This window comes from Pyrgilauda ruficollis, unplaced genomic scaffold (genome assembly GCF_017590135.1).
Source record: "Pyrgilauda ruficollis isolate IOZ18807 unplaced genomic scaffold, ASM1759013v1 scaffold5, whole genome shotgun sequence".
Classification (NCBI taxonomy): Eukaryota; Metazoa; Chordata; class Aves; order Passeriformes; family Passeridae; genus Pyrgilauda; species Pyrgilauda ruficollis.
Window position 1 is genome coordinate 3,047,665 of NW_024526599.1, and position 25,980 is coordinate 3,073,644.

Genomic DNA, 25,980 nt, shown 5'->3' on the forward strand with positions numbered 1-25,980 from the left:
CAGCTATCCCCATGAAAGTAAATCTTCCTCACGTGTAACAGTTTCTTGCAAAAGCAAATGCCATGATTCTTCCTGTCCCCAGTTCTTTCTTCTTGCCCAGTTTTATGCGCTGAGCATGACACCATATGGTCTGGAATATCCCTTGGGCCAGGTGGATCAGCTGTCCCAGCTGTGTCCTCTCCCAGCTTCTTGTGCACCCCCAGCCTCCTTGCTGGTGGGATGGGCTGAGAGGCAGAAAAGGCCTTGACTGGTGTAAATGCTGCTCAGCCTCACTGAAACATCTCCGTGTCATCAACAGTGTTTCTAGCACAATCCCAAAGGTAGCTCCCTATGAGCTACTATGAAGAAGGTTAACTCTATCCTAGCTGAAGCTAGTACAGTGTTACACAAATTCACTTGGAAGTATAGATGTACAGTATATTTATTTATATATGTATTACTCAAATTAACTGTGCTAGTTGAAGGATGGTGTTTTTCTGCTTTTAATTTCATATATCAAAACCTTCCTATTTACTGGAACATACAAAATCTAGCTGCTGAATTATTCTATTTTGCATAGTTTTATCTTTTCTCAGTGACTCTCCTGGTAATTGTTAATTGCCTCTCCTAATGTTAGGCATGAATCCTGTGCAGATCTGCCTGGCTTTCACTGCAGACACATCTTTGTTCAATTCTGTGGTGCTGCCCAGTGACAATTAATCTTAATCAGAGTTGTGGCCTGTTTAAGTCCAGAGACACAAAAAAGGGTTACAAATTAAAGTACTGCTTGCCATGGCAAAAATGTCTTTGAGTTAGGTTCCTTACTTGGAAGACTGGTGGTGCATATGAACTCTGCACATCACAGTGGGGATGTCTTCCTGCACAAGTCCCCACTTTCACATCCCAGGCTAGGGAGGAGAAGAAATGTTTTTCTGATGGTAGTGTTTGTAATTCATTATTGACTGTACCATCGGGTTATGTTCTCATGTCACTTCTTGCTGCTGTTTTAATTTAAAATGTAAGAACAACATTTCATTTTTAAAAAAATCTTCATTGTTACATTGACTCTGAGGGTGTTCTATCTCAGCTCTGCAGTAATGGCATCTGGGCTGAGAACACTCTCAACTTTATCTCAGGCTGTATTTCCAAGGAAAAAGTTTGGCCTTTGGCCCTTAGAAGATATGCAGCTTGAAATGGGAGTACCTTTGAATTACACTCTGTGCATTTCCTTTGTGCTGCATGCACAGCTGTGACCAGGTGTGTGCAGCAATGCTGAGCAGAGGATGGAGGAGGTGTTGGGTGGCACATGAGTGGGTCAAAAGAAGAAGGGAACAAATCTGAAACCAACACTGGCTCTCCTGGGTTCTTTGCTGCACTGGGATGGTTAATCTAATCTCTTAATGCAACACTAGGGTCATCAAAAGTGGAGAGGAAACACTAATGTGTATCTGTGGTAGGCACAGTTGTGATGCTGCTGACTCCAAGTTGCACCAGGAAAAGGCATTTCTTCCAAGTGATGCCCTTCAGAGCATGGCTAAAATAAAATGAACAAAGAGTTGCTGCAATTCCCACAAAGCTGCAAAAAGTTGCCTGAAGCTCTGATTAAAAGCCTGTGTAGCACATAAACAGCTCACGATCTGCAGATCCCTGTAACCTGTATTGGAAGTAATCTCTTTGCATGAGCAAGAACTACGCTGACTATTGCACTTGGGGATAGCAAAGGCTCATTTATTTCGTGTATCACTCCACTGATTTTCTGGCATGCTGTTTGGCGGGGGAGAACAGCTTGTAGAAGTGTGGTTTTCGTTATGTGGGGCAGTGATTCGAGGATGTGGTCGAAAGGAGCCTGGGGGCATGGGGACAGACGAACCGTGGATGCATTGGAAAAGCTCACAGAAATGACCCCATCTGCTTTTGTTTTGTTTCTTAACTGAATAGTAGTGGACAAACCCAGCAATATGTTTTCCCACTTTTGAACTGTCTAAAACAAAGGGTTTTAACTAGCATCCTTTTCTCTTTATAAAGGATCATTTATCTGACTTTACCAGGAATGTATCAAGCCTCTAGTACAGAAAGCTTGGCAATTACAACATTTTTTCCCCTGAAATTCCTGAGTTCTGAAGCCTAAGATGCTCTTTAGATGGGAAAGCTAAGAGTTGTGACTGTTTTAAAAAATACTTTTCCTTTTTATACAGTGGGAAGAAATTGGTGAGGTGGATGAAAACTACGCTCCGATACACACATACCAAGTATGCAAGGTAATGGAACAGAATCAGAACAACTGGCTTCTGACCAGCTGGATCTCTAATGAGGGGGCATCCCGCATCTTCATTGAGCTCAAATTCACTCTGAGGGACTGTAACAGCCTTCCAGGAGGACTTGGGACCTGCAAGGAGACTTTCAACATGTACTACTTTGAGTCCGATGATGAAGATGGGAGGAACATCAAAGAAAACCAGTACATCAAGATTGATACCATTGCTGCTGATGAGAGCTTCACAGAGCTAGACCTTGGCGACAGAGTGATGAAGCTCAACACGGAGGTGAGAGACGTGGGGCCCCTGACAAAGAAGGGATTTTACCTCGCTTTCCAGGACGTGGGTGCCTGCATCGCCCTGGTCTCCGTGCGCGTGTACTACAAGAAGTGCCCGTCGGTGATCCGCAACCTGGCCCGCTTCCCTGACACCATCACGGGTGCGGATTCCTCGCAGCTCCTGGAGGTGTCGGGTGTCTGCATCAACCACTCGGTGACTGAGGAGGCACCCAAGATGCACTGCAGTGCGGAGGGGGAATGGCTGGTGCCCATCGGGAAGTGCTTGTGCAAGGCAGGCTATGAGGAGAAGAACAACACCTGCCAAGGTAAGGGTTTGCAGGGAGGGCGCCGTGCTGAGATTCCAAGGTGGTGTGCAGTCTGGGCTTTCTTCTCTTCCATGTTTTTTGAGCCCAGTTGAGTTGACAGTGGTGGGTCAGGTTGTCACTTCCACTGAGGTCGTTTGAGTAAGTGTTAGAGCAGGAAGACAGAAGCCTGGGCTGGATGTCATGTTACTTGACACCTATGTGCAGGTGCTTCTGCTGTTTACAGAGCTGCCAGCAAGGACAATCTGGCATTCTTCTATTGCCTTTGGAGCACTGGGTCCATGAGGCAATGAGGCAATTGTAGTCTTATGTGTTAGTTAGAGATTTATGTTATTTTTCCCCAGTATCAGGGTTTCCTCATGAGCAAAAAAACCCCAACCAAACCAAAAAAGCCCCCCCCCAAAAAAAAAACCCACAACAAACAAACAAACAAAAACAGTATTAAAAAAAAACCCCAAACAAGTATGAACCAAAACACCAAACCCAAAAAAATACAGATCTAAACCAGAAACCTGAGACTATAATTGAAGAAACTGGGCTGCCTGTGGAGGGGTTACAGTGTTGAGATAGCAATCTGGGCTGTGCTTTCAGAAGACCTTAGTGATTAAAGGCTGTGCTTTCTGGTTTTGGGTGTAGGTTGTTTTTTTTTTTTTTAATTTGTTTTTCTTAGGAGGACAGTATGTGGCCTCTTAATTTATGACTGTGTTGGGTAGGGCTGTGATCATAATTAGGAAGTGTAAAGATGCTTTGTGGTGGTTTATCCCTGCCTTGTTCCTGAGGTACATCCACATAAACTGCTCTTTACCTTACCTGCAGCCTGCACTCTCCACAGGATTTTTATCACTTTATTGCTCCAGAGGTGTTAAAACCGGTAATTCTTTTTCTTTGTGGGATAGCCCTAAATTCCATCACCAAATCAATGGGAGTTGAGTGCCTATGGCAAATTCAGTTTGAGGGCCCCATTTGGATGTCCTGTGTTTAACCCAGGTCATTGTGCCGAGCTTTCCCTGCTGGATGGCTCCAAGATGCTCTGTTCATAGGAGGCATTCAGCCTTAGGCAGCTCTGGAGGTCTGTATCCAGCATGTATGGGAGTTCATGTCCACATTCCCTGTGAGTAAAACACTTTCTAGCTTGGTTATTGTTATATTCACAAAGATGAGACCATCTTCTAGGAAAGTGAAGTTAAACTTTGCATCCCTGAGCAGAGTAAGTAACACCAAGAAAGGTCCTATGTATTTGTAAATGCTGAACTTTTTTTCCACGGTCTGATTGATGCTAAGGAAATGCACTCCATGCTCCTGGCTGACATAACGGTGGTCTTGGCACTCTGTTGTGTTGCTTTCACAACCACCTAAATAACTTCTGACCTTTGGTTTGTAAATCACTTGGGTGCATCTTGCAAGTGGTCTCCCAGTTTGCTTTCACTTAGTAAGCAGATTTTTCATCACCATGCTTTGGGAAACATTTTCAACCCAGAAGAGCCTGGCTTTGTTTATTAAAATTTCTACTGCAAAGATGACATTTTCCAATCTCTAGTGTCATGTCTGGACAGAGCAGACTACACTCTTTTATTAGAGGTGATGTAAATCCCAGTCATCCTCACAAACATATGGGAGCTATTGAAATCCCTTCTGCCTACAAATCATTAATTGGCAATGATGTTCTGAATTCATCATCTTGTCAGCAGGGTTCCTGTTTGAAGAAGGCACTGACAGTAACAGCTGAGCAACTTCTCTCACTGGGGACTCTGAGGTTGTAAATATGACATGGTCTAATCTCCTTATATAATGTGCTCACTCTGTCAATTAATATAGGCAGCTAGGTAGTAGTTACTGTAAAAAACCCAAACTCTTTGGATTTTCACACCTCTTTTGGCAACATGGCACATTTATCAGCAACTGCTAGGGACAGCTAGAGGTAAATTCTGACTGTGTTAGGATGTGTTTGTAAGGACCAGTGTTAAGGTTCATTATTCACAAGAATATATTGCTGTGCTAGTTAATAAGAGAAATTAAAGCAGTTGCTCTGTGAATTTCTATGCTGGTTTCCAGAGTGGTGGTTTGGTACCACTAAAGGACTGATGGTTATGGGCCTTGCTTCAGTTCAGCTGGTGCTTTCTGAATGGGTCCTTGAGGAAAATGCCTGCTTTCAAGTCTGCATGGCCAGTCTCAAGTCTCCTAATGGTGGTCTCTGCCCTAGGAGGCAGTATTCAACCCAAGCTGAGGGACAGATCCTAAAAGGCTTTAAAAATTGGTGTAGTGCCGCTGACATTTCTCCCTTTACCCATTTAGGGGTTTGACCAAAAAAAATTTGTCTGCCCAGTCTCTGCTTTCCTACTTCCTGCACTGGCATAGCTTTTTTTTTGGGATGGTACCAGGGAATGTTTGAAGTTCATCTCTCTGTAGAAGATGCATTTTGTTTTTGTATTTGGAGGAGTGTGTTTTTCTGTCTTTATCACTCTGTGGGGGGCTGGGTATTTGATGTGGTGTGAGTTGATTGATTTTCCTCTCTGGTAAATAATTTAATACAAAGCTGCTCAGCTGTTCAGAGTTAAACTTAAAGGCCTACTGATAAAAATGCTTCCATATGTGCTGAAGTTTTCCCACAAGTAGCTGGCTGAGGTTCCTAGATTGCTGGTCAGCATAGATCTCCTGAATCATCAGAGGCCTTGTTCAAGAGATCTAGGGTATCTAAAGCTCAAGACCTTAAAAAGAATACTTACAAAGAACAGCAGTGTACTCTGAGTGTACAATCTCATTTCATGGTTTGCTGTATTACATGCTTGTTTATAAAATTTGCCCTTCTGTTGTAAATATGTAGCAGGTAGCCTAAAACTAATTTGCTTGCAAAAGAGAAGGTAAACAATGATTTCAATACCGTTTGCTCTTTGCAAAATTAATATATATTGCTTACCAGTTCCATCTCAGTTGGCTTGTCTTTGCAGCCACTTAATAATGGATTGTAATAGGTACTGTGGGGAAGGCAGAGGAATTCCACTTCAACTGAAGTCTGTGTTGCATTTTCTCTTCACCTCACTCCAGACACTGATTATTGTTTGTAGTGTAGTACAAAGAATAGATCAGTGCATATCCACAGCAAACTGTGGTCTTGATCCTCTAGTCCTCGGTCACATGCTTGTGACCCTGAAGATAGTTCAAATCTCTTCAAAGGTTGGCATGGAGAGGAAATGTAATGTTTGAGAGAAATGTTTGTGTTGGAGAAGCCTCTACTAAACAGCATGTGGAGTGGTATTTTTGACCAGAATAGTCTTCTTTTTCAACAGATGTAGTCAATACAGCAAAATCTGTCTTGGTTTTGCTTTGCCTGTGCTAATAAAGATGTTTCTCCTTTTAGGGGGGGAGAAGAGACTGACTCCATGTTTGATACTGTACAATGGGGGATCAACATTATTCCAAGCTGAGGAAATATAGACTGCCTCAGACAAGGGATGTTGGTTGATAGATCAGCAAGGTTTTGCTTAATTATAGCTGAAAATACCATGTCACAAAATGACAAGACAGAGGTTTGCTGCTAGGTCTAGAATTTTTGGAGGAAAGGAGTCCTCTATTAGTCACCCTTCAAGTCTTGAAGTCCTGTCTTCTGATGCTACATTTCTCAAAGCACACTTAGGGTCTCATTGTCTGCCCAGTCTCTGCTTTCCTACTTCCTGCACTGGCATAGGTGAGTTTTATTGTAACTTCAGTTTTAGTTGCTTACTGTAGATAGCAGCACTCACCATTGGGGTTTGTGTAGGAAATGAATACCGTGACAAGGGCACCTTCTGGTACTCTTTGTGTTCATCCTCACCTTCAGCCCAATATCTTTTCAGTGAGCAGCAAGAAGTACTTATTTTTATGCCTTTAAAGACAGTTGAGCCCATGCAGCTGGAGGAGAGGGGATGTTGACATGTTAAGCTAATGACAGCCAAACACATTTGCAGTGGTGAGGTCCTGCTAGTGTCCAGTGGGCTGCAAATGTAATTGATTTTGCAGAGCCTGATCTTTTTTTTCAGATGACTTTAGAGCTGAATAAATAAATTAAATATTTGAGTAAAGAAAAAAATGGAAGAAAAGAAAAACTGCACAGAAGGAGAGCCAAAGTGAAAAGGTGAGTAATGAGTACAGGAGGTCATGACACTCTCCTTTCTGAGAATCAGTGCATGCTGCCACTTGAAGGGACATCAAAAGGAGTACAGCTGGTTTTAGCTAGCTAGCAGGTGTATAGACAAGCTTACAGATGTTAGAGGTGGACAAAATAATGGAGGAAAACTCAGTGATATTTTTCTTCACCTTCTGAGGAAGAACATTGAAACTGAGGGCTGGAAGAAAGATGGATTGGGTTATAGTTTCTGGTTTTGGAAAGGAGCTGCTGCCAGAAAAAATACCTGGATTTTTTTTTTTGTTTTGTAAAACACCTCTAGAATGTTCAAGCCCTTCTGCTGTCCTAAATATTGATGTTTGTTTGATTATTCTTCCCTTAATCAACTTTGCTGAACATACCTCAATGCATTTACAAAACCATATTTATTTTTGCTGATTGTTCATTACTTGTGTTGTGATTCAGCTGAGCCCTTGGCAAGAGAAATGAGTTCCTTACAGAAAACAAGGGCTGCAAAAAAATGTTGTGTTCACAGGTCATTTATTTTGGACTTAATTAAAACTAATTGACATCTAGCTTATGTAGTTTAGAAGTTTACCTGCTGAATCAGTTCCTGGATGATTTTGTTGCTGGCTGATTGGGGGTGAAGCAGAGCTACTCATTTTCCCCCAAAAGCAGAGCAATCAGTGCAGACTGTTGGAAAGCACTTTCCCAGAGCAGTGATTGCCATCCCGTTGATGAGCCACTAGAAGGATACTCAGAGGCAATTGTTTATTTACAGCTGTGCAGGAGCCAGCAGGCAGAGGTAGTGACCCTTGGCTGGTGAGGAGCAGAAGGTACCATCTGTGGAGGGTTGGGAGACAACTGAGGACTTAAAATGTAGTGATGGCAGAGCCATGCTTTACAACTCCTGCGTTTCTGAGCCTGCACAGCAGCTATCCCAGAGGCCTGACTTGTGAATAAAACACATATCTGATACCACAATAAAGAAAACCCTGTGTATTTGTGTATTATGTGTAGTTATCTCAGGGGACACAGTGCAGGACCTCAGCCATTGCCTTCCCTATCCCCTTATTTCTAGAAATGGAAACATGCCGTTGCACATGTAATCTTATTTTGAAACTTGTCTTTTGCTCCAGAGCAGACAGTGTTTCTGGTTTTATGCCTGATATAGCTGCAGTAGGGGGGAAACTTTTCTTCAGTGCATTCCACAACTTGCCTGCCTCTCTGCCTCATGTTGGCTGAATTCTCTCTCCCCCCGTCTCCTCCTTGTTACCTATGCTAGAAAGGCAGCATACTGCTAAATGCTGCCTGTCTTGTGGGAGACTTCCCATCTGGGACTCAGGTGGATAAGGCAAGTGTGCTTTTACCTTCATAGTGGAGTGGAAAGCAAGCAAAAGTCCAGGGATTAAAAAAAAAAAAATTAAAAAAAAAATCTCTTTTTAATTGTTCTGTTGGGAGGTGATTACGTGGTAAGAAAAACAGTGATGGAAATATTTGGTATATGGAGAATACTAAGTCTGGAAATACAGTTGTCCCTCCAGGGAGTTCTTTGCCCATCATTCATACTTCTTGTGCATTTTTCTGATTAAAACCAAATTGGCTGGGAATATAGCATGCTAGGTGTTTATATAATTATGAGCTGAAGTACCCAGTTAATTTTAATTAGTCACAAACCAAACCAGTATCTGAATAGCTGAATTTTTGGCCACACAATGTGTATTCTCTTTGCAAATGTAAAGAAAGTCACTTGAATGCAAAATGCAGTTGTCACTGGAGGGAGGATGGGTTTATTCTGTGGAGAGGTGTGTGCATGTATATATTTAGGTGTTTTGTTCTGCGGCTGAAATAATTAATAAGAGCAGGGAAATGTTTTGCACAGATCAAAATTGCGTTGCAGCAGGACTGATTAAATATTACTCTCTTTGTTTTGTTTTGTGTGTGTATTTACCCTCCTTATTGTAGGAGGCACGGTGTCCATCTATGTGCAATAGTTTATGCTTTACTAATGAGCTGTAACTTTCTGCACTACTTTGTATACTCATAACCCAAAGGACTGAAGATCTTTTCCTTGTTCTGCAGCGATGCTGTTGGGCTGCTGCTTTGACCAGCTTAACCTTCCTGTTCTTTGCAGTCTGGCTGCTGTGCAGTCACCTTTCAGAAGGACAGTTAAGAAGTACTTTATTCCCTTCACAAAGTATAGATTGAGCAGTGCAAACAAAATAAGGTTTGGAAATGGCTTCAGAAGTGTAAACTGTGAAGGTCATGTTTGCTTCTTAACCACAAGATATTTTGGGATAGATCTTAGGGTATGCTTTTTAGTCTGGTCCTAGATAACTAAATGATATTTACTTGAGTGGTGCCTTTGTTTGGTTTTATCATTCTTGAAGATACTGTATCCATTGGTAGATTAGGGAATTTGTTGAATTATGGGATGGCAGAGGTGTTGCAGGACAAAAGGAGTGTTTGCCATGGTGTGGTTAGATTCCTTTGATTGCCAGCTTTGACTTTGAATGGCTTGGAAGCAGCCCACTTATTAATTGTGGGGTTTTGAAACAATTAAGGACTCTGGAAAACCACTAAGGATGGGAGTGCATGAATGCTGGCTGGCAATGCAGTGAATTTAATTGCCTTGATTTAAGATACAGCTGTCCCCAGCTGCCCACTCTGCCCCAGTGCTGGAAGCTGCTGCTGGCTCTGTAAAACTGGATAGTTTGCCCATGACTGATGGGATCAGTGGAGTGCTTGTCTTGATGTCCTGGCCTGGGGGCACTCTCCCTAGATGGTGATCTGTAGCAGAAGGGTGGCTACAACCGCTTGAACTGCCAAGGGTCTGCTAGAGCTCGTTTGTCAGAACCCTCATTCCACCTAATTTATATGGGGTATTAAAATGAAGTGGTACTATTGTTTTGCTCATAATTTGGGGCTTTGGTTTTGTATTTCTCATTTAGAAACACTTAGCAGTAGTTAATGATGTGTTGACATTTCAATAATAAGCTTTCCTCTCTGCATGCTTTACATTTTGACCATTTTCACTTGCTCTGGGTTAAAATTGAGGTTGAAATCCAGGCTCCGCAAAAGCAGGCAACAATTGTGCCTTGTATGGACAGATTCACAGCTTATATCTTATTTCTTTAGATGAATAAACTTGTATCCTTTACAAGGTAAGTGTTCAGTAGAATGAAGTAACAGCAATGAAACTGCAATACATATGTCTGTAGAAAGAGTTGCATCTGCTCTTCCTGATAAAAGAGATACCCGTTTATTTCGCTGGAAGATTGTTCATTTTCTGTCACAGAAGAAATTAATGTAGTAGAAACAGAATTGTATGTATGAACAACACAGGTTTAAGTTTGTATTGAACATGGTTCCAATGAGCTTCCATTTTTTATTTCCCTCAGGGTGGTTAAGAGGTTTTAAATGCTGGAGCAAACTCAGAGGGGTAGGTGTTACATAAACCCCAAAAAGTATACACAAAACAGGTTAGAAAAAAAAAACAAACAAAAACAAACCAAGACAAAAGGGGCAATTCAAGGCTTGTGGATGTCCCTTATTACTTTCATACACCTGTCTTTATTTATGTCCTTAAAAATACAGCTGAAGTTTGAAGAATTGGGATTTAAGATGACAGCTTTCTTCTCACTGTAAATGACAGTCAATCAATTTAATGCCAAGAAAAATTCTACTTCCCTTCTCCTGAAAACTCAGGCTTTAAGAGCTGCAGGTAAATGGCAGTATGAGGACAAACTTCCTGGCTGGGAGGGTTGAAAGAACACTGTCCCTGCCTGCATGGGATAATCTGCCTATCCCTGCCTCCTCATACCACCCACAGTTATATTCCTGGAAGCAGGATGGGTGGGAGAGGATACACATCAGCAGAGCACCTTCATCTGCATCTTCATGGTCCTCACAGAGCCGGCTGTGGCAGTGATGGTGGTGGGCTCAGCTTCCCTGACAGGTTTGCCTGACCTGTGTGGCACTGGGGGTAGTGCTGACTTGAGATGTGACCCATTCTTGCAGTGACACTTGGAGGGGTATCCTGAGCCAAGTCCTCACAGTAGGCTCTGACTAGCTTATGGGTAGTTTTGCTGCCACTTGAGAAGTGAGCGTTTCAGTGTGAGGAAAGAAATAGTTGATGCAGACTATTAAAATCACTTCCAGGTCATGTGAAGGGCTTTCCACTGTTAGATCTTGAGCTACCCACTTCATGAAGTAGGTCAGAGTCACTATTCCCAGTTTTACAAACAACAGCCTTGGGCTGGAGACTGAGTTATTCAATGCCATTCAGAGACAATAACCTGAACCAGGATTTTGGGTATCAGTGCTGTGCGTGATCTCATGTGCTCTTTTTGTGCTCTTAAACTAACCTAAAACCCTTTTAAGATCATTCATCTCCAGGTGGATTCACTGGGAAATAACAATGAAATTAACATTCCTCTAAAGATGGAATTTGAGCAGAAATTGTAATTTCAAAACACTTGCCTCAGTTAGATGCTTTCTTTCAAAAAACCACTTGGCCTGGAAGTGCATTTTCTGAACAGGACTCTCACATCACCTAGAGGCTCTGCCTAGGGTGGCAGCTGTGCCAAGGAATCCATCTCTGCCCAAGGGTCCATTTCACTGCCAAAACATCAGCATTATTGACTACCAGACACTCTGCATATATATAAAAAAGCATCCCCTGCCCCAGCAGACTGTCCAGTCCCTCTGCATGTGTGTGACTGGTATTACTCGAATAAAGCGAGCCTGTCTAGGGAGCCAGCGTGATCTTTGTTGAACTCCAAGTGACAATTGCTGCCCAGTGAAATCACTGTCTCCTGCCTGGGCTGAGGAGTCGCTCTGGTACAGTACTAATTCCACAAATAATGCATCAGAGGGCTTACACTGAGTTGGACAGCCTGTCATCCCATTGCAGTGGTGACAGGGGTCACAGTGTTGCCTTCGAAAGCTGCCTGGAAAGGAAGGTTTTTAATTACTGCAGAGCATGGGGAATGTGCTAATTTGTAATTTGGTGGAAGCAACCTGCGGGCTGCAGCTTCCCAGCTCCAGTCTGCTTCTCAGATAGCTTGCAACCCAGGCAGCAATAGAGCTGGGAGTGTGGTCTTCATTACTGCTGGGGCTCTGGCAGGTTCAAGAAGCGACAGCAATGTTGGAATCTTGGGACAAGAGCCAGTGTTTTATTAGTATAAATCCAAGGCAATTGGGCATGTTAATTACTGGAAGAAATTCACAGCAGGGAGGAAGAGGTCCAGGATGATGGGGAGATGCCATATATAATTGCCAAGGTCCACAGATGCCCTGTGACCCTGTGCTGCTGGGATTTCCTGCATTGCAATGGTTGACTTGTAGCAGATTGAATGTTGTCATTGCAGGCTGCAATGTCCAGAGCAAAGTGCCTGCAGAGGGAATTTGAGGCAAAAATAGCTTAAGGCTCACAGAGTACTGTAGCAAAAGTAATCATGGGACCCTCCAGTACCAATCTGATGTTGGTCAGGGCATTTGTAGGCACATGAGTGTGCTGGTAAGGGGTAAGCAGACAGGTAATGTGATTTTATTCTTCCTGTCCTACCTGTTTTTGGGTCTGCTTTTTGCTCAAGCATTTGATGCTCTTTTACTGCCAGAGCAGATGATCAGCAAGAGACTCTTTATAGAAATGAAATGCTACAAACCTATGAAGAAAAAGGCAGGTGTCTGTCTTGCAGAAAAAAATTTCCCTCTCTGCCTACCCAAAGTCCTCAGTCAGGCTCAGATAAAAGCTTTTCTCCTCTCCCTGGGCACAAAATTGGCCCATATTATTTATTTATTTGTAAAATTTTTTTAGAAGAGCTTTTACATTATTTTTCTTTGCTTTCACAGTTCAAGCATGATTTAATGTGTCAAAACTAGTTTGCTTAGCTGGCCTTGATTATCTTGCATGCTTCCACTAAAACAGGGCAGTCATCCTTCCAGGCACTGCTGCTGCCCAGACAAATGAAGTGTCACAGCAGCTAGGACCTGCTCTTGTGTTGTGACAGCAGTAGCATCCTTCAACAAAGCCGTCAGCAGGGAATCTAGACGGGGGTAATGCCTACAGATATGGCTTGGGTCAGGGCAGCGTGGGCCCACACAGGCAGATGTGGAGACAAGCTTATGCTCAAGAGACTTAATTGATCATTCATGTGCAAAGGCATTTTGGTCCAGATTGAGAGTCTAGCTAGTACTAGAGAGAGAAAGAAGCCATCCTGTTGGTGCCTGCACTAGTGAGCCTGGCAGAAATAACGCTGAGAGACCTTGCTGCAGGGTAGTGCTGCCAGACTGATACATCTGGTTGCAGGTTTCCTGGCAGAAATGAATTGCAGTGTGATCTTTTGCATTTTGTAGTCAGTGGGGATTTTATCATTGATTTTGGTGGGAGGGAGATGGTAATCCTTTATGATATGTTAACTAAATTATTTCCTGGCCTAGATCTTTATTAAGTGTCGTACTGACTAACAGCAGAACACAGGCTATAGGAAGGAAATTTAGTTAATGATAACTGGTATAACTCAGACCTATTTGTCAGCAAGTGGTCTGATCCTGATCTCCTCCAAACTTCCCAAATATCAGTTTCTGGAATTTTGTGGTTTTCTTTTTCTCATGTAATGCAGGGGGACACAGGTTTAATTAAGTTCATCCACCAGTGTTTCTGCACTCTTCTCCATTGAGAAGAGTAAGGAAGAAATTTCAAGTCATTTCTCACTCTAGTTAGTTTAAAATGGCATAGCAGCCCTTGAGCCTGGCTGCAGGACATGGTGCATCGTAGGAAGCCTTCCCTAAGGTGCTGCTGTGTGCTCAGCTGAGCAAGAGCTCTGCACTTGGCATCCTCATCATTGATGTCTTCAGGCTCTTGTCTCCTGGATGCATCAGTAGCACAGAACTCAGCAGTCAGGTCAGACCTCTCCTGGTGTGTTTTTGCTGGGATGTGTGGGATGGCTGCCAGCTGGAAATCTGGCACTCGGGGTCCAGTGAAATCGTTGTGTGAGTCTGTTATTGATGGAGCTCTGACCGTGGCTAATGGCATTGACGAGATGTGTCATCCTGATGGTGAAGGCATTGGGTCATGCACTGCCTCTGAAATGTAGCATGTTAAGTGCACTGGTAGATGGGGAGAAGTGCTCCCTGCCAAATCCTGCCCTTCTGAAGTATTGTGGGACTGTCTGATTTGGTGGCCTCTTCTTTTCCCCTGTTTTGTTTCTTTGGTTTCTTTGGTTTGGTTTGGTTTATTTTGTTGTTGTTATTGTTGTAGGTTTAGTTTTTTGTTGTCATTTTTCCCCAATGAAACACTATGCTGGATCAGACCTTGGTGTGTAAAACACTGGCCAGTGTTATCTGGCAACTTGATTCCATGACTGTAAACTGACACAGAAAGTGTTTATCCAGATCCCTGTGCATGACCCCTTCTGTGTTTTCAGTCATTCAGGTATGTGCAAGTCATTTTGCTCTACTTTGTGGGCACTGTGCACACTACTAAAAACATGATGCCTCTGATGTGGCATCTGCATTTAATACCATGTGTAGCTCTGTGATAAGAAATAAAATGAATATTTTACAAGGTAAGAAAAAACAGCCCAGACTAGAATGAATGTTTTCAGATGGAGGCATTTGCTGTTAGGTTGGAGGCATAAAAGCACCAGGTTAAAGTTTTAGTGTTCACTTTCACTGAGTGTACTGTAAGTATTTTGCCACTCTGGTTGGAAGAAGCAGAGGCAGCCCAACAGTCACACTGCAGCTCTGTTTGTAGGACTGGATGTGCATTGTGGGATTTAGTGAGAGGCACCCTGTTATTGCTTGTGTGCTGCTGGCAGGTGGGTGAGGGCCCATGGAAAGCCAAGCTAGAATATTTCTGGTCGTGGAGTCACCTTCAGTGTTTTGTGCTGCCTATGTGCATGAAAACAGCGTAGGCTGTGGATATAGAGAAACAAAAATACTCCTGAAAGTTTATTGAGCAAAGGCTTCTGGTTTAACAAATTCAAATTTTACATGTTTCAAAGACTGATTTCCAGGTGCCATTGGGAAGAGTGTCAGGCCACATTCAGATTAGCCTTATTGTTCCATAATATCTTACTGGTGTACAAGGTTAATTAGTACCATAGGCAATGTGCATTACTCATCCCAGCAAGCAGGCTTTTCTTCTGTTGGTCTGTATGCTGCAAATGTTCTCCCTTCCAATAACAAATCCTTGATATATAATTTTCAAACTTAATCCTGCCAAATCATACTTGTGATATATAAATTATCTGGGCACTCGGATATTGATGAAAAATATTTCAGGTGTTAAAAGCACTATAATTTTAATGTTTAAGTCCTGGCTTGCTTGGGCGTAAACCTGAAGGACCATGGGAGCTACAAGATGATTTTATTAATGCCCATCTTCAACCTGTCCTAAACTGAGGATAGCACTAGTGACACGAGTAGTGCAGTTGTTTATAGCAGTGTTTCCAGTGCTAATTATCAGCAATATTTCATTGCAGGCCTGCAGCGCTGAAGTTGTGGTGCTGCTATGGCACTGTGGCTGCTTGCAATACCCCAGCACAAATCTCAAGCATCTCAGTTACCACCCTGACGTTTGTGGCAGGGGAAGGCTCTTTGTAGAAGGGCTCCTTCAAGCAGAAAGGGCTAAACATGAACTGCTCTTGGCTACTTTGCATGCCAGGGTCCCTGCCTCACTCCAGGGTACCATGTGGGCTGCTGCTGTCAGCACCGGCTGACAGGTTTGCAGAAGGTCTAGCAAGTTGTTGTTTTCACTTGCAAGGTGTGTTTGTGGTGCAGAGGATTTGGCATTTCTCTCTCAGTTTGAGAAGCCAGCACTACCCCATCCTCAGCTGGTAATGTGTTCACTGGAGGAGAGTCATGCAGGAGGAGGAGTTACACAGTGAGGTGATTCATCTGATCCTTGCTCATTTTCACCCCTGGGGTCCTGCTGCCCTCTTTGTCCAGTATTCAGGAGTCTGAGTCAATCCTATATCCTGAGATTACTGTGTTGAAGATGCCTGGCATAGCTTCCAGAGCAGCACTTGGAAAACATGGTGATCCCTCTCTGCCACCACGCCTACTGAAAGAATAATACTAGTCTGAATGATCGCTGGGACTCGTTTCACTGCTGCTTTCAAGCTCTGATGTTCACCCTGGCTGCCTTCTGGAAGAGTTTTCTAGCCTTCTGTCAGCTGTACACATGTGCATTAAAGTGTGTGGATAGGCATTAGGAAGGAAAACTGAAACACCAAACTGGGTGACTTGCCGAAGGTCCCACAAACCAATTTTGATGGAGCTAGGAGGCTCAGGCTTCCTGCTTCTGCTATCATTGCTTCAAGATCATTAGGAATTTTTCTCATTTCTCTTGCTGTCCTGAAAAGGATTTAGGCATGAACTTCCTTTCTGACATAAGATGGGGTAGCCTGCTTGTACAGCTGGGCATGTCTTGCAAAGTGATGTTGTGCTGTCAGGGCCCTGGGGGAGTAGCTTGAACTGACATGGCTGGAGGATAAATATGGCAGATTTCTACCTTAAATAGCCTGTAGCAACAAATCCACTGCACAGGCAAGGAATGCTTGAGATTCCTTTGTGTTCACATCTGCAAATAAATATTTTCCGGCAGCCCTGACTCACTTCCCTTCTGCCCCTCTTGTTTTGTGTGTGCATTGTTCTCCGCTCCTGACTTTCCCTTTAGGAGGAGCCAGCTTAGGTGACTGCTTTTCTGCTTGCCTCCTCCCGGCTGGCATGGAGGGGAATTCCAAGGGCACGATTTTCACAGTGGAATTCAGAACACAATGTGTGATTTGTGTCAGATAACAGAAAAGGAACACATGCTTTGAAAGCGAGTACCCCTGGTGTGTCCAGGGCAGTTTGGAAACAGCTTTTTAGCAAGAACAGGCAGGTGGATAAGTGCCCAAATTACACTTATCTGTCAAACAACTAGCAAATGTCTGTGGTCTTTGATGTAGATGCTGTTGTGATATAAACAAATCAGCAGTCACAGGACTGTAAAGAGGTGATGATGAGTATTATTCTTTTCTGCTGATTATTACCCACTGCTTTGAAACAAGTAGTTGAGATTCTTGTCAAGACCTCTGCTCTTGTGAAAAAGTGCATTCGTAGAGCAGTTCTGATTGCTTCCAGTTAAAAAGGAATGTTTCCTTAAAAGTTGGTTGTAGGCAACAGAATAATAAGTAAAACGTACCTAAAGTATAATTATGTAAATCACCAAAAGTGGAATGGCTTAATCAGCTTAGTCTTTAAGAGTCACATCAATAACTTACGAGCTTTGATAAATGTGCAGTGTATAGATCCTACTTTGTAGCACACTGCTACGACATAATGGCAAAGGAATGTAATTTTTCGAATCATTTCTGAGGACAAACCCAAAAATTCACAGCATTCAGTGGTGTGTGAATTTAGTGTTGTGTTGTAAATCATCATGGTTAAAAGTATTAATGAGAGAAAATCTCCTGCAGATGCTGCATCTCTGCATAGATCTCTGAAATAGCTTGTGGGGGCACACACTAGACTATGTGGCTGATAAATAATAGAAGAGTTTCACTCCCTCTCCTCCTCTCCCTTTTCTTAGGTTTACATGACATGAGCACTGCTTGGAAAAAGTAGAATGGCATTCAGTCTGTACCAGAATGTAACAAAAGCCATAGTTTTTCCAGAGAAAAGTTATATTTCTGTTTTGGAGCAGTGGGTCTATATGTACGTGAGTCTGAAGGCAAGAAAAAGCTATTTATTGCCACAGCTGTCTAACACCATGAGTAAAGAAAGAACAATGAAATCAGAGTATGCATAGGAAGGGAAAAAGCCCATCATCTTTGCTTCAGCCACACAGATATAACCAGCCGCTTGAGAATCTGCCTGTTTCAGATGTCCTGAAACATGCAAACAACACGTGTACCTGGGGCTGTGCCCAAAGGAGGGGAGGTCTGTTCCACCGAGCAGCTGCAGGTTTGGGACCTGGCACACCCAGGAACCTACTGATGTGGCGTTTGGCAGGCATGGTGGATACTCTGTTGTATCTTTTCCTTGTATTTATATCTGAAAAATGTTTACATCTTCTTGTTAAAGAAGGATGTGGTGCTGGTGCTAATGAAAATTACCCCATAAACTCGGTTTATCCTCTCTTTTTTTTTGTTTGGGGTTTTTTTTGTTGTTTTGGACTCTGCTTTGATAGTTTATTTTCTAATGGCAGCAAGAAATTAAAGCCTCCTAGATGCTTTTAAAATTACCATATTTGGAAATATTTTGAATCTTCATTTCTTAAGGAAAAAGTACCAGATCCTGCTGTAAATATCTTATTTGTTTTTTGTAAAAGACAGTAAGGAAATGTAGGATTTCCTGGGCTTTAAAACAGCAACAACATTAATGTTAGTAGCACTAACACGAGGCTTCTTCAAACACAAGGGAGTTTTGTGGGTGATGATGTTGATGATGAAGAAAAAGGACTGAGCAGGCAGTCTCAGTTATGCTACTTGTATACTTGCCTTTCTGAGATGCAATTTCCAGGGCTTTTGTCACCAGATCTGATTCCTGTTGTACCTTGGGGATGTCATTATCTTCATTTGGTACTGGGTAGCAAAACAAAGAAAGGAATTGCCAAAATCATGTATCATTCAGTGGAAAATCAGGCTTCCCAATCTCATAGTGTACTTTTTAAACTGCATGCCTGTGCAGATACATGACTGCTATTCCTTCTCATTAGTGAGTGTAGGCATGTGTCTTCTGTATTTTAGCTGAACTTAAGTGACTCGCTGTCCTGGCAATAGCTTCAGTGGTGTGATTTGTCATTTACAGTTGAGGGGTTTTTTTTCCATCAATGTAGGCCAGGATTTCAGCTGTAGCTCAGTCAAACACTTGATTACATTTTGTATTAGATGTTCTTACAGTCTACAGGATATTCTCAACTAGGTTAGGAAAGCTAGAGGCAGGACAACATCATCAATATATGAGTATTTATTGTGTTATGTCCTAGGCTATTGGAGAGATAAGAGATCTTTAAAATGTAGAAATTCCACTACAAAATACATGGTATTACTGAGTTATCTGTATCTTCTCTCCTGGATCAGGCTGGATTAAATAGTTTGCTCTTTGCTGACTTTCTAAAAAGGGTAATTTGCGGCCTTTTCTGTTTTGCTGAAGCACCAGATCTGAATACATGTTCCAGTGTTTGCTTTATAATAGCATGCCACTGTGCATGGTGTTTCTACATATTTAATTATCTCTTGAAAAGAGAGTGAAAGTGAATCCCTGTATTTTGCCTCTGTGACAACAGAACTAGATCTCTTCCCCTCGAGTGAAAATGAAAACAAAAAGCTCTTCCTGACTTAGTGCAAAACTGGCAATCTACTGTTTAGACAAAACCTTTCACACTTGCAGCTTCTGCAGCCAAAACATACAAATGCAAAGTCTCCAATAAGTGATAATTAATTAGCGTGTAGAAGTGAATCCTGCTGTGAGCCTTCCGTCCCTTCAATTAAACTGTTTTATAATGTAATGCTATCAAGATATTTCATTGTACACAGAAAGGAAAAAAAATCATAAAATATACATTCTCAAATTCCCCTGTGAGGGTGAGTTCCTTTCATTTATCAAGCTTGCTGGTGTGCCTCCAGAAATTTTCTCCAAAATGATGACTAGTTCTTTAATTACACTTAGATAGAGCTGTGTTTGTTGGTGGTGTTTGAAACTACAGATTGAATTTAGTACTGTATCATTAATCTGGTGAAATAAAAATACCGAGTTTTTAATAAGGTCTCAGTTTAATGTTTTTAAAAGCTCTGAAGAGATTTAATGCTAAAACAGCCAATATAAATCTGCTTGGCTCCTCGGTCTCTCTCAAGCATGTACCTCTTTTCAAGGGAACTTGGCTCTCACTAATTGCAAAGCTGTTTACTGCCTGCATGAATTTGATGGACTCTCACTTTTATTGTTAAAAGTTGTTCACATGAGAGGTGACCGGGAAACTGATGTGGCAGAGTCTATACATGATATTAATTGCCCTGTGTTTTCTGTGGGACCACAGAAAAAACCCAGCCTTTCTGTTGTGCTCTAGATGTCTACAGCCTGTGTGAAAGAGTTCATGGGTTTGACTCTTACTCTCTTTTCAGCCTTACCTGTGAGTTTTTGGTTCCTGTTTTGGTGGACTTGGCTATATCCATGTTTTTTAGTCTTGTCAGCAGTGTTGTATCCATGCCAATCCATCTCCCAACGCCTTGCAATGAGGAATATCTACTTGATATTGCTAGTTGCAAGGCACTGGGAGATGGAGCTTTGTAGCTGCATCAGCCTGGCACATAGAGGTATCATGCAGTGCTAAATGGAGTAGAAATATGCCATTGTTTTCATGATTACAAATGTTTATTCTTAAATAAGTTCCAGTCTTTTTTTGTTTTTGTTTTTCCTGTGGTATTTTACTTTTCCCTCTTTTTAGCCAAAGGTAGTTTTTTATAGCAAGTAATCAAACTGGTAGGTTTCAAATGAGGAAGGGAGAACATTGCTTGGTCGGTGTTCTAGTTTATATATATGAAATATGCATGGAAATCTTGGTGACTTCTTTATTAAACTTTGTTCATTCAACTTCTGTGGACCTGTCATCATTTATACTCAGTGCACAGTGGGTCCATATTCCTCCTCCCTTCCTTGCTAGGCTTCCTTGTATGGGAGAGCTGAGGGCACCTTGCCCCTGGAGTCAGGATGGAGCTGCCTGCATGTCAGTGAGTGTATTTAGCCATCCTAATAGTAAATATTGTAGTTGAGAGGCAGTGGTATTCACAGGGGAGCTGTATCACTGCAGTCGCTTCAGAGCAACAAAGAGCGGAAACTGCACCAGCCTTGAAGATGAATCAGTGCTGCGGTGATTAAAAAGATATACATTTCCCATGCTCCACGCAGGAGTCGGCAGTGTTTTCCCTAGGGATTGTCGTCAGTCTGTAAATAAAAGATGCTGACAGTTTCCTTGGGGAGCAGCTTAAGGACTGAGAACATCGTTTGCCATTAGATACTCCTCATTAGTCAGTGGCTGACACAGGGAAAGCTGGGTGGGGTGCTGAGCTTTGGCATTTTCCCTCTTCCTGGCATTATCACCCCTTCCCTTTCAGGGTTTGGTCCCCCAATCTAGCTGAGATGAGGGAATACCTGTGGATCCTAAGGTGTTTTGGGGCGGGGGGGGGTGGAGGTGAGAAGTTTCCTTGGGGACTCAGTGAAGTTAGAGAAGTGCAAATAAATCCTGTGTCTCTCAGCAAGGGGCAGAGAGCCTGTGTGCTTGCAAGCTCTGGGCTGGCAGGGCACGGATGCTCCCGAGTACCACAATGCACTTAATGAGCACTGCTGCTTTTCTTCCATCGATATGTGAGCAGCTTGGCAAGCAGGCCAGGGAAGATGAGGGGGCAGCTCATGAGCCCAGTTACTGTCCTGCTCTTTAATTATTACTGTTTTCAAATCCCTTTCAGTATTCACAGCTCAATTTATGTGCTAATTGGCCCTTTTAATAATCAAAAGACAGAGACTGCAAAAGTCGGTGTGTGCGTTCTCTCAGCAGTGCCACTGTGTAGCTGTGACAAATTATCTGTGGCAAATGTTCTGTTGCTTTGTGGTGCTTGGCCTCTGTCAACCAGCACGTTTTCTGCTGGTTCGGGTGACCTCCTGTATAAAAAAATCTGGTCTGGGAAAGAAAAACTGAGGGGAGAGTGGCTACAAAGTGCTGTGGTGCTACTGGAGCAGAGCAATGCTGAAGCACAAGAGAGGGAATGATTTTTCAGGGAGGTTTTTCTGCTTTGGGGATGGTGATAGAGGACTGGGGACCATGCAGCTCCTCCCCCAGATGGTGTGTGAAGAGCTCTGCACCAAGTGCATGTTGAAGTGAATAACCCGTAGCTCCTTCTGAGGTACAAAAATAGGATTCTTCATTTTCACCACCTCCCTTGGCTTCCTGTGTCCGCCTCCTGCCCCTGTCCCCCTTGAGATCCGAGGTGGAATGAAACTCAGCTTCCTCGGCGCCTCTGGCTCTCCTCTCTGCTGTCACACACACCGCCGCGTTTTGCCGGAGCTGCTCGAAATGCAGCTATAATTGTCGAGTACATGTCTGCTCTCATTCCCTCCCACTCACCCTCTGGTACCTTGTGCCGGGCTCTGCTTTTTGCTGAAACCCTGCCACTCATCCCTAGCATTCCCACTGCCCCTCTCCCTTCTCCCTGATGCGCTAGGGTGTGGAACAAACCCCCTTCTGCACACCACAGCCCCTCCTGTGCACTTCTGAACCCCCACCAGTGCTGAAGTTTTTCTGTGGTCTTCACGTTAGAAAGAGCTAACCTGCTGGGATGCAGATTCCCTTTTGCCTTGGGATCAGGTTTACAGTGTCACCAGGGTCCCCTGCAAGTGGAAGCAATGCCTCCTTTTTTTTCTTTTTTCTTTTTTCTTTTTTCTTTTTTGCAACAGGCAGTTTTGTTCTGTGTGTTCGGGAAGAAAGGAGCTGTAACACCCTTCCTGCTCCCAGCAGCATCCCAGGCAGCTCGGATGGGTGGAGTGGCAGGACCCAGCAACTGGGCTCCCTCCCATGAGCAGCTGAGTTAGTGGGACTGGAGAAAACTCCAGTCTTCCAGCTGCTGAGGAGGAGGTGCATGATGATATGAGCCTCAGAGGGTGATGGAAGGAAGGGACAGCTTGAGTTGCATGAAGGATGGATTATATTATAAAGAATGTGATTTTTTGAAGGTATGTGTGAGAGTGAGGAGTGTGGGTGTGGTCTTGGCCTTTGAGGATGCCCTGTACTCTGATTTCTTACAGAAGATGCTGCTTGTAATTTTTCCTGGACTTGAGAAAGTATCCATTTGTACCCTTGAAAAAGTCAGCCTTTTGAAGGAAGCTATTTTTCTTGGTTCCTGAGCTTTGGGAAATATTACCAGGTTGCTTGCAAGATTGTAAGAAGCTTTTTGCTTACTGGGTGTGTTCTCCTTCCATTGGTAACTGGTCAGTCTCTGAGGCCAACCCTTTTACAGAGAAGTCAAACATATCCTACCCATTAATTTATTTTTAATCAGTTCTTTCATGTCATCAGCAAGAGACATTCACCTTGAAAGAAATACACAAACCTTCTTTTCACTGTTCACAGCAATAAAATTGATAAAACAGCCTTGAAGTAGAAACTGTTTTCCTTATTCCTTGGTAAGTTTGTGGAAGGGAAAGGGAAGGCTATCTGATTTGTTAACAAGGCTTGGAAAACTCCCTTGGGAGATGTTGCTATCCGTTATGACTGTGAGTCAGTGCAAAAAGAAGAGTCTGTAAAATAACCAGATCCACCTAGTGCATTGAGAACAACAGTCATGATACTACTTTGAATAATATGCTACTTCAGGATCCTGCTGGAGGTGAAATAAGATATAACACAGGAGAATCAAGAGTAAGTGTTGAAAACCAGGAGGTTGCTAGGTGCAGTGTATAATTACTTTAAAATATCTTTTGGTAGATCTTCTCTGCAGGCTTTGATTGACCAGAATTTTCTGGTCTGTTTTTAAAAGCAGTAATTTTCTTTTTTCTTTGTTTTCATGGAAATAACAAACTGAATACAGGTTGATTTGTTTCAAGAAAGCCTACCTTATTAACTAGGGACATAAAGAATTCATGCTGAAAATGTTATAAGCCTGAGTTGCATATAGCTTGCAGTTTTTGTGTTAACCCATGCTCTGGCTTTATCTTTCTTCTGGTCGAAGGGATGTTGGCAGGAGGAGAAGATATGCATATCCCTAAAAATATGTGTGGTGCTTAGTAGAGCAAACCTGATAAATTATTAACAAGAAGTATTTCTCAAAAGTGGTCAGTAAACACATAGTTCAGTGGGTTTTCCCAGTCTCCCTGGAGGAAGGTGGACATAGTGACTGGGGAAGGGTTGGTGTATGGGTCAAGCAGCCAAAAGGGAGACAGCAACATCCATGCTTGGTGAGAGATAAGACTCCAGACATGGGCTTAGACACGTTAAAAGTAGGTTCATCATGGAAAAGAGTAATTTTCAGACTACATATTCCCTCTGTTTGTGGGAAAAAAGTGGGAAAATCCTTGGGATTTAGCAACTTGTGAGGCTTTTCCTCACCTAACCTTTTTATGTTGGTGGTTTCAGAGAATGCAGTCTATGAAATGGTATGGTTTTAGGGGGTTGGTATTCATTTCCAGTTGATAAGTCCCAGTTTGTCTCAAGCCAAGAGTGACCAGATGTAATTACCATATGATGGCCGTATATGGACGTGGGAGTGGGAAAAGAGGGAGATATGAGGATATGTGTAGAGTATTGGCTGTGTGTTATTGGTTCTTGCAGTTATCAGCATCTCAGTATTGCAAATGTATGCATGCAGAAGTTGTGCAGTTTGCTTGAAAATCATGAATTTTAAATCCTACTTATTTGTTGAATTCTTTGATTTGCTTCAGAGATTTTGAGCCTTTCATTTTAAAGCTTTGCTTGGCAAATGGGAAGCCTGGAAACCTAATTAGAAAAAAGAAGGATGCAGATTGTGATTCAGATGGGTCATTTAATGTAAAATACAAAACAGGATGAAGATGAGAGTCCTGTCAAGAGTGGCAGTAAAATATAAACAAACCTTTTGCAAGCTGATATCGATTGCTCAGTGCTCTAACGGAGGGGGTGGCTCCAGGAATAACTGGGTTAGGATTTCTGACTTGAATTCGCTACTAGGTGAGGTGAGATTAGTGTCGTGAAACCCATTTGCCTTTAACATCTCAGTGCTTTGCATCTAATGTCTTTTTCATCAGAGGGGCAAACAGCCGTACCCATCTGAAGATCAGTCTTGCTCTCTGTATCACAGACTGTAATGTAAATAGGCTCTGAGAGGACTTGAAATAATAGAGGTGAGTTTTGGGAATACATACTGCTTTTATCTAGACTAAATGAATTCTCTGTTGGAAAAAAACAAACGTTAGTCCCTGGTGCTGCCATTCTGTCACTTCTCTTTCCCAGCAAATTAAGATATTACCCATGGTGTAGTAAATTATTTAAGATCAATACACTTGGCGAGTTCTTATCTTGTCCAGTAGGCTGAAGATGAAAAATTATGCTGCATGTTTCCAAACAAAGTGTTTCATACATGATAAATAGTCATTAAATTGTGCCTCACAGATGACATCATACCTAATAATACATTAGGGGTCTTTGTATCTATGCAGCTCCCCGGAGTCAATTATTTTGTCAGCTAGTGCTGCCTCATGAAAATAGGAGATGTTTTTTACCAGGGCCAGCTAGCCATGAAGGAGTAACTAAAGCAAGATGTGGTAGTGGAAAATGTGGCATTGCAAGGCCAGTGTAGGTGAAGTGAATACTTAGAAAACCTTGTGGAAAACCTTGAGGCTGCTGCATTTTTTTCTCTTTACCTTACTGAGAGTATCAAATGGCCAAAGTGCAGAAGCAAATGTTCAGCTTTAAGAACAATGGGGAGCAACTGAAATTTTCTAAATGGGGACATGCACCTCTAAGCTGAGCACAGGCTTTAATGCCTGTGCAATGATGTGCCTAGAAGGAAACTTTTAGGATTTTTTATATCTATTATATTAGTTACTAAAGCTGTCTACATGAAACTCCAAACTCAGTCGAGGTTAGAACCTGCTCATGAGAAGTTGAAAGCTGTCTCCTAGTTGTAGTATTGTTATTTATGTGCTGAGGTACACTTCATCTATTTCAGTGTTGGCATTACCCTGCAAGCAGTCAGTGTACCTGTTTGTGTCATATATGGCACGTATCATATATGCCTGAACTGGTTTAGCCTTGGCTTAGAAGTGTTTTTCTGCTTCCTGTAAATGATAGTATGAAACATCTCATTATTTTAGGGAGTGATGAGCGTGTGTGAATTATAACAATCCTGTATGGCCTTTCTTTGGAGCAGATGCAAGTCCTGACACAATTGGTAATATTTCTTTATAGCTGTAGATCTTCCCTGAGCTCTGATATATAAATGTTTGACCACTTTCTCACCTCCCTTATTTAACATTCCAGCTTTAAGTCTTTATACTGAGGCAGAGGTGGTCTCTGACCCATCTTCTCA

The 25,980-nt window shown here is 42.5% G+C and overlaps 1 protein-coding gene across 10 annotated transcripts in view; it reads left to right on the top strand.

Moving 5' to 3' along the window:
- EPHA5 (EPH receptor A5) overlaps positions 1 to 25,980 on the top strand; it is a 191,196-nt gene that overhangs the window by 41,257 nt on the left and 123,959 nt on the right. For all 10 annotated transcript variants that reach the window (XM_041479823.1, XM_041479825.1, XM_041479827.1 and 7 more), the window contains exon 3: positions 2,175 to 2,838. In XM_041479823.1, coding sequence (XP_041335757.1) covers positions 2,175 to 2,838 — 664 coding nt within the window. The remainder of the gene's footprint in view (positions 1 to 2,174; positions 2,839 to 25,980) is intronic.